At 47.7% G+C, this 9,086-nt stretch overlaps 1 protein-coding gene across 1 annotated transcript; it reads left to right on the top strand.

The window, feature by feature from the left end:
* Nucleotides 1-229: 229 nt before the first annotated feature.
* Nucleotides 230-1,735, top strand: LOC125516386. Its single transcript, XM_048681855.1, has 2 exons — nt 230-677; nt 1,368-1,735. Exons 1-2 carry the CDS (start codon nt 230-232, stop codon nt 1,733-1,735), a joined length of 816 nt encoding a protein of 271 aa, XP_048537812.1.
* The last annotated feature ends 7,351 nt before the right edge of the window (nt 1,736-9,086 follow it).

Raw genomic sequence — 9,086 nt, 5'->3', positions numbered from 1 at the left:
TCATTTGTTTATAAAGGAATTTACATGTACTCCGTATAATTGTTATAAATAATTTGTCATAAAGAACGTTCGCAATTGTCATCCTTTCAGCGAACGGTTGCTGGCCAACAGGGTCCTTAAAATAGGAACCCGGGCGGGCAGGCGACACGCCTCCCTTCCCGATCGGAAAAAACAACCAGCCGGTCGAACCCAACCGAACCGAACCGAACCCAACCAACCAAGGTAGCTCATGGCGGCGGCGCACGCCGCCGGCTCGGAGGTGGCGCGGAGCTGCGAGAAGCCGCCGGCGAACGCGCCCGCCTTGGAGGCCACCAAGACGATGTCGCCGGAGCGCGGCATCCAGTCGCCCGTGAACGGAGGCCCAGGGGAGGAGCCGTCGGGGCAGGCCAAGGTCGTGGAAGAGCGGCGGGAGGATCGGCTCCAAGCGGCCGACGCGGAGCGCAAGGTCTTCGAGGCGGACGAGGGGGCCTTCTTCGACTCGACCAAGGCGGAGAACATCAAGAAGCTGCAGTCGGAGGCGCCCACCGACGACCCGGACGCCGAGCCTGCAGAAGTCAAGAGCAACGGCAAGAACGTCGACGCGACCACGAGCGCCGCCAAGGAGGACGGGAACCCGGTGGAGGAGGACCCCACCAAGGTCCCGGAGGCGGAGGACCCGAGCAGTACCAATGCAGCTGGTACGGCCTGTCTTGTTCCCCACTCGTTATGCTGTAGTTCTTGCCAATCGATAGCTCGGATTTAGGATGTTACGAGATTGGATTTCCCCAAATCGCATTTCATATTTTGATAGCATGTCAGCCCTACATAATAGTAATATATAGGGTTTAAGGTGCAATGGGGGGAGGGGGGGTTGTGGGTTGTGGGTTGCTGTCTTGCTGAGCGCAGGTGCTTAGGAGGAGCCGAGGAGGGACGGTTCTGTCATGTTCCCCACTCAATGTACTCGTTCTTGCCAGTCTAGCTCGGATTCAGTATCTCAATCCGATTGGATTTCCCTAAATCAGATATGCATCTTGATAGCTCGATTCAAGAATTTTGGGAAATGAGAGCTTGAATTGAGGATGTAATCTTGTAGTATATACACAATATATACGGTATAGTATTTCCTTTATAGGAAAATATAATAAAAAACACCTTCGGTTGTTGTGGGTTTGATGTTAATTGAAGTATATTTATTAGTTGATTAAATTAACGATGATGAGTTCGGGACTCGTCGATTTTTCGGTTCCAATAATAACTCTGCTAATGTGCCTATTATTTAGCCTCTGAGGTTTTCCATGGCCTTCAACTGCTCTGTCAAAAACAAAAATCAACTCAATTGCATGTTAAGAGCATGGAATTCATCAAGTACGATTTTTTTTCCTGTTCAGGTACCTCAAGATCTTGGTCAAGCACGGTATTCAAGGCTGGGAAAGCCATCGAGGAATCTAGTAGCTGGCACGCGCCGCTGCAACACAGCAGCGATTTCCTGCGACAGGTTGCGCGCTACGCACCAGCCACAGGACTCCAGCAGGGTTGTCCTGCTGCATTCATCTGGCTGTCTTGGGCCTGCGACAAGGTCAGTGCTTTCCTCGCCGAGGCGGCAACAACTGTGCAGGGTGCATCAGCCCTTGGGCGAATGGTAGGCCGCTGCACGAGTATGATCGGCAACAACCTTAAGGCGGAGCCGGGGGAAGAACCAGAGCCAGACAAGAAAGATGGCACCGCCAAGGTGCTGATCACGTCATGTGACTGTTGAAATTTTGCTAGTAGGTCTTTGGTTCAAAGGTCAACTAAAAATTCGAAATTTTCTTGACACATTCATGCACACATGTGAGTGGAGTGAATGAGGCTAAAGTTTAGTCTCACCCTGAAAGTTGAGAGAGAGCTGCACCTCTCTATAAGGTGGGCTCTTCTACCACTTGTATGAGCATGAGAAGAGGAGACCTACACGCGCGGTCCTCCTCCTCGCTCGCCTCGCCATGCCACGCCTCTATAGAGCTATGCACGTTGTCTATATTTTTGCTGCATGGAAAAATTAATGAGTCATTAATTAATAATTAACGGACGCGTTAATTACTGAACCGTTTCCGATTCTTTTAGATCGTGACGACTCGGACGTGGGGTTTACTCCCACGACCTACCCGGCCCGCATTATATAGTCAGGCAGACGTCTATCCTAGCGGCCGCCGCTTCGTATGGTTTCTCACCACCATTCCAGATCATTGCGCCGCCAAGCAAGTCTTCTCCATCCCTCCTTCCGGCGTGCACCGCGAGAAGGGATAGCAGGCCTCCGGAACCCCGCCTCTCGTGATCCTGTACGGGAGAGGGGCGATCAGGTTTTTGGGGAGTGCACTCGTGCGACTGCTGGCAGCGACGACTTCGCGAACGACGACTTCTTCCCCGACCTCGGCAACCTCGTCCTCGACGACATGGGCGACAACGTCAACGCCGGCGGTGCTGCACCCGCTGCACCGTATGTGATTCTATCCTTCCTGTTCGAGATCGTGGTAGAATTCATGCTTCTAGTATGTGCCCTAGATGTGATATGTTCATCTGCTATGCTGCATGATTAGTTTAATCTCTGCTGCTGTGGTCATGATTTATCTTCTGTTTATTCGGATTAAATCTCGTAGTAATTTGCTCATATTTCCAACAATCCAAAAACCTGATTATAGGCAATTTACTCCGAGTGGTTTTGCTGCGCATCTGAAGCCGCCTGCCTTTAAGGGGGCGCAATATAAGAGGTGGCGCACGAGAGCAGTCTACTGGTTTCAGACCATGGGCTGCTATGATGCCACCAAGGGCAAGCCTGAGGGCGATCTTAATCCAGCACAGCTGGAAGCTTTTGAGAAGATCGATACCCTCTTTAAAGGCGCTCTTCTGAGTGTTCTTGATGACTCCATTGTGGATTCGTATATGTCGTTTGACAACGGCAAGGACATGTGGGCTGCGCTCGAGGCCAAGTTTGGTGCCTCGGACGCCGGCAGCGAGTTGTACGTCATGGAGCAATTCTATGACTACAAGATGACTGATGAGCGCCCTGTTGTACAGCAGGCTCATGAGATACAGTCGCTCGCAAAAGAACTTGAGTACTTCAAGTGTGTGTTGCCGGACAAATTTGTTGCCGGAGGCATCATTGCCAAGCTTCCACCTTCGTGGAACAATTTTGCTACTTCCCTGAAACACAAGAGACAGGAGTTTTCCGTTGCGGATCTCATTGGTACTCTTGATGTTGAAGAGAAGGCGAGAGCAAAGGACACACGTGCTCGAGTTGCTGAGGGAGGTTCTAGTGCCCACATGGTACAGAAGAAGAACTCCCAGCCCAACAAGTTCAAAAACAATAAGAACAAAACTCAGGGCAAAGGCAAGTTTGATACAAAGAACAAGCCATCACATTCTACCAACTTCAAGAAGAATTCTCATAAGAAGGGGAAGGGACTTTGCCATGTCTGCGGTGATCCTAATCACTGGGCTCCGAAGTGTCCTAACCGCTTTGAGGAGCGCGAACATGAGAAGAGCGGCAAGTCCGCTAATGTTGTCATCGGTGATACTGATATGAAGGAATCAGGGTACGGTATTTTTCCTACCATCCTTTCAGTATTTCAATCCCCTGATTGGTTAATTGACACCGGTGCCAATGTACATGTTTGTGCTGACGCCTCCATGTTTTCTTCTTACCAGGCAACAGGGACTTCACCCGTGCTGATGGGGAACGGGTCACATGCCATCGTTCGAGGTGTTGGTACGGTCGATCTGAAGTTTACTTCGGGGAAGACTGTGCGTCTGAAGAACGTTCATCATGTGCCGTCCATCAATAAAAATCTCGTTAGCGGTTCCCGTTTATGTCGAGATGGTTTTAAGTTGGTTTTCGAATCCAATAAAGTTGTAATTTCTAAGTGTGGACAATTTGTTGGAAAAGGCTATGAGTGCGGAGGCTTGTTCCGCCTATCTTTGTCAGATATTTGCACTAAAGTTATTAATAATGTTTGCCACAATAATGAGTCTGATATTTGGCATTCACGACTCTGTCATATTAACTTTGGTTGCATGACGCGGTTAGCCAATATGAATTTAATTCCGAAAATCTCTACTGTCAAAGGCTCCAAGTGCCAAGTATGTGTGCAAGCTAAGCAACCTCGCAAGTCCCATAAGACTGCAGAGGCAAGAGACTTGGCGCCACTAGAGCTTATACATTCTGATCTTTGTGAGATGAATGGCGTGTTGACAAAAGGTGGAAAGAGATACTTCATGACGTTGATTGATGACTCCACTAGATATTGTTATGTGTATCTTCTGAAATCAAAAGATGAGGCTTTGACTTTCTTTAAAAACTATAAAGCTGAGGCAGAGAACCAACTTGATCGAAAAATTAAACGGCTTAGGTCCGATCGTGGTGGAGAGTATTTTTCCAATGAATTTGATCTGTTTTGTGCGGAACATGGTATAATCCATGAGAGGACGCCTCCCTACTCACCCCAGTCAAATGGGGTAGCCGAAAGAAAGAACCGAACTCTAACTGATATGGTTAACACCATGTTAGACACTTCGGGTCTATCCAAGAAATGGTGGGGGGAGGCGCTAATGACTGCGTGTCATGTCCTAAACCGAGTTCCCACAAAGCATAAGACCATGACTCCATTTGAGGAATGGGAAAGGAAAATGTTGAAACTCTCTTACCTACGTACTTGGGGTTGTTTGGCGAAAGTCAATATACCAATTCCCAAGAAGCGCAAGCTTGGACCAAAAACCGTGGATTGTGTTCTTCTGGGCTATGCTTTTCATAGCATCGGCTATAGATTTTTGATAATAAAATCTGAGGTATCCGACATGCATGTTGGTACGATTATGGAATCAAATGATGCAACTTTCTTTGAGGACATATTTCCTATGAAGGATATGTCGAGTTCATCAAATCAGGAGATACCTACTCCATCTAGTGAGGAATTCACTGTAATTCCTGAACCCACCATTGTGATGGAACACGTTGAGAATCCTGTTGAGGGTAACAATGGAACTCCTGTGAGGAGTAAGAGACAGAGGACTGCAAAGTCTTTTGGTGATGATTTCATTGTGTACCTCGTGGATGACACACCCAGGACTATTTCAGAAGCCTATGCATCTCCTGATGCTGACTACTGGAAGGAAGCTGTACGTAGCGAGATGGATTCCATCTTAGCTAACGGTACCTAGGAGATCACTGACCGTCCTTATGGGTGCAAACCTATAGGGTGTAAGTGGGTGTTCAAGAAGAAGCTTAGACCTGATGGTACGATTGAAAAGTACAAGGCACGGCTTGTGGCCAAGGGTTATTCCCAGAAAGAAGGTGAAGACTTCTTTGATACTTACTCACCCGTGGCTAGACTGACCACAATTCGGGTGCTACTATCACTGGCTGCCTCACATGGTCTTCTCGTTCATCAAATGGACGTTAAGACGGCTTTCCTCAATGGAGAGTTGAAGGAGGAAATTTACATGGATCAGCCAGATGGTTTTGTAGTACCTGGTCAGGAAGGAAAGGTGTGCAAGTTATTAAAGTCTTTATATGGCCTTAAACAAGCTCCTAAGGAGTGACATGAGAAGTTCGAAAGAACATTAAGTGCTGCCGGCTTTGTAGTAAACGATGGTGACAAGTGCGTGTACTATCGCTATGGTGGGGGCGAAGGAGTTATTCTTTGTCTGTATGTCAACGACATATTGATCTTTGGAACCAAACTTGATTTAATCAAGGAGGTTAAGGATTTCTTATCTCGCTGTTTTGAGATGAAGGATCTAGGAGTAGCTGATGTTATCTTAAACATCAAGCTGTTGAGAGATGAGAATGGTGGGATCACACTGCTTCAGTCTCACTATGTGGAAAAGGTCTTGAGTCGTTTTGGGTATAGCGACTGCACGCCTTCTCCAACTCCATATGATGCTAGTGTGTTGCTTCGAAAGAATCGACGGATTGCTAGAGATCAACTGAGGTATTCTCAGATTATTGGCTCGCTTATGTATTTGGCGAGTGCCACGAGGCCTGACATCTCTTTTGCTGTGAGCAAGCTGAGCCGGTTTGTGTCAAAACCGGGAGATGATCATTGGCATGCGCTTGAGAGAGTTACGTGCTATTTGAAAGGCACCGCGAGCTATGGGATTCACTACACCTGGAATCCAAGGGTACTGGAGGGTTATAGTGACTCAAACTAGATATCTGATAATGATGAGATTAAGGCCACAAGTGGTTATGTTTTTACACTTGGTGGTGGCGCTGTTTCCTGGAAGTCTTGCAAGCAGACCATCTTAACGAGGTCAACTATGGAAGCAGAACTCACAGCATTAGACACTGCCACTGTTGAAGCAGAGTGGCTTCGTGAACTCTTGATGGACTTACCTATGGTTGAAAAACCAATACCCCCTATCCTGATGAACTGTGATAATCAAACTGCGATCGTCAAGATAAACAGTTCTAAGGACAATATGAAGTCCTCAAGGCATGTGAAGAGGAGACTAAAATCTGTCAGAAAATTGAGGAACTCCGGAGTTATTACGTTGGATTATATCCAAACGTCGAAAAACTTGGCAGATTCCTTCACAAAGGGTCTATCATGTAATGTGATAGATAATGCATCGATGGAGATGGGTTTGAGACCCACCGCATGAGTTGTCCATAGTGGTAACCCACTCTATGTGATCGGAGATCCCGTGAAGTAGAAGTGGGAGACAAGCTGTTGGTCAGCTGGGAGGAGAGTACCCCTATATTAATTATCCCACTCCATGAAGATGCAATACTCTCCTGATCTGCATGGCAGGTTGATACTTATCTTAATGTGTTCCAAGTGGCTTATTCGGGTAAGCAGAGATGTTGTCCTGCAGAACATCTTCTGAGGAACACACCTATATGAATTTGACTGTTAACGTCGCAGTCTATGAGAATTGGGTGTTCTCTAATAAATTCATGAAAGGCCCTGGAGTATGACGTATACGCTCCACCCGCGGGAAAGCCTTGCGGCAGCCCAGTATCGGTCAAGAATTTGTGTGAAACTAGTTTCACAGAAAACTTGTAGTTCAAGGCATAGTCCACTATTCAAGTTGTGATCTAGTGTAGCATAAATTTCTAAGTGGAAGTTCAACTTCACAGTCTCCACTAAGCACCGATATATAAAACAATGTTTTGGAACTAAATGATGAGATGTGCCAATGAGACTTTGTGGGGGATTGTGGGAATTTTGCTAGTAGGCCTTTGGCCCAAAGCCCAACTAAAATTCAGAAATTCTCTTGGCCCATTCATGCACACATGTGAGTGGAGTGAGTGAGGCTAAAGTTTAGTCCCACCCCGGAAGTTGAGAGAGAGTTGCACCTCTTTATAAGGTGAGCTCTTCTACCACTTGTATGAGCATGAGAAGAGGAGACCTACACGCGCGCTCCTCCTCCTCGCTCACCTCGCCACGCTACACCTCGTCACGACGCACCGCGCCGCGGGTTGCGGGATTGAGCCGAGCCGAGGACAGAGCTATGCACGTTGTCTATATTTTTGCTGCATGGGAAAATTAATGAGTCATTAATTAATAATTAATGAACGCGTTAATTACTGAACCGTTTCTGATTCTTTTGGATCGTGACGACTCGGACGTGGGGTTTACTCCCACGACCTACCCGGCCCACACTATATAGTCAGGCAGACGTCTACCCTAGCCTCCGCCGCTTCGTATGGTTTCTCACCACCGTTCCAGATCATTGCGCCGCCAAGCAAGTCTTCTCCATCCCTCCTTCCGGCGTGCACCGCGAGAAGGGACAGCAGACCTCCGGAACCCCGCCTCTCATGATCCTGTACGGGAGAGGGGCAATCAGGTTTTTGGGGAGCGCACTCGCGCGACTGCTCGCAGTGACAACTTCATGAATGACGACTTCTTCGCCGACCTCGGCAACCTCGTCCTCGACGACATGTGCGACAACGTCAACGCCGGCGGTGCTGCACCCGCTGCACCGTATGTGATTCTATCCTTCCTGTTCGAGATCGTGGTAGAATTCATGCTTCTAGTATGTGCCCTAGATGTGATATGTTCATCTGCTATGCTAGTTCGCATGATTAGTTTAATCTCTGTTGATGTGGTCATGATTTATCTTCTGTTTATTCGGATTAAATCTCGTAGTAATTTGCTCATATTTCCAACAATCCAAAAACCTGATTATAGGCAATTTACTCCGAGTGGTTTTGCTGCGCATCTGAAGCCGCCTGCCTTTAAGGGGGCGCAATATAAGAGGTGGCGCATGAGAGCAGTCTACTGGTTCCAGACCATGGGCTGCTATGATGCCACCAAGGGCAAGCCTGAGGGCGATCTTAATCCAGCACAGCTGGAGCTTTTGAGAAGATCGATACCCTCTTTAAAGGCGCTCTTCTAGGTGTTCTTGATGACTCCATTGTGGATTCGTATATATCATTTGACAACGGCAAGGACATGTGGGCTGCGCTCGAGGCCAAGTTTGGTGCCTCGGACGCCGGCAGCGAGTTGTACGTCATGGAGCAATTCTATGACTACAAGATGACTGATGAGCGCCCTGTTGTACAGCAGGCTCATGAGATACAGTCGCTCGCAAAAGAACTTGAGTACTTCAAGTGTGTGTGGCCGGACAAATTCGTTGCCGGAGGCATCATTGCCAAGCTTCCACCTTTGTGGAACAATTTTGCTACTTCCCTGAAACACAACAGACAGGAGTTTTCCGTTGCGGATCTCATTGGTACTCTTGATGTTGAAGAGAAGGCAAGAGCAAAGGACACACGTGCTCGAGTTGCTGAGGGAGGTTCTAGTGCCCACATGGTACAGAAGAAGAACTCCTAGCCCAACAAGTTCAAAAACAATAAGAACAAAACTCAGGGCAAAGGCATGTTTGATACAAAGAACAAGCCATCACATTCTACCAACTTCAAGAAGAATTCTCATAAGGGGAAGGGACTTTGCCATGTTTGCGGTGATCCTAATCACTGGGCTCCGAAGTGTCCTAACCGCTTTGAGGAGCGCGAACATGAGAAGAGCGGCAAGTCCGCTAATGTTGTCATCGGTGATACTGATATGAAGGAATCAGGGTACGGTATTTTTCCTACCATCCTTTCAGTATTTCAATCCCCTGATTGG

The sequence above is a fragment of the Triticum urartu genome, chromosome 6, assembly GCF_003073215.2.
Source record: "Triticum urartu cultivar G1812 chromosome 6, Tu2.1, whole genome shotgun sequence".
Taxonomy (NCBI): domain Eukaryota; kingdom Viridiplantae; phylum Streptophyta; class Magnoliopsida; order Poales; family Poaceae; genus Triticum; species Triticum urartu.
The sequence above is the reverse complement of the archived record's forward strand: the minus strand, read 5'-3'. Positions and strand labels throughout refer to the sequence as shown.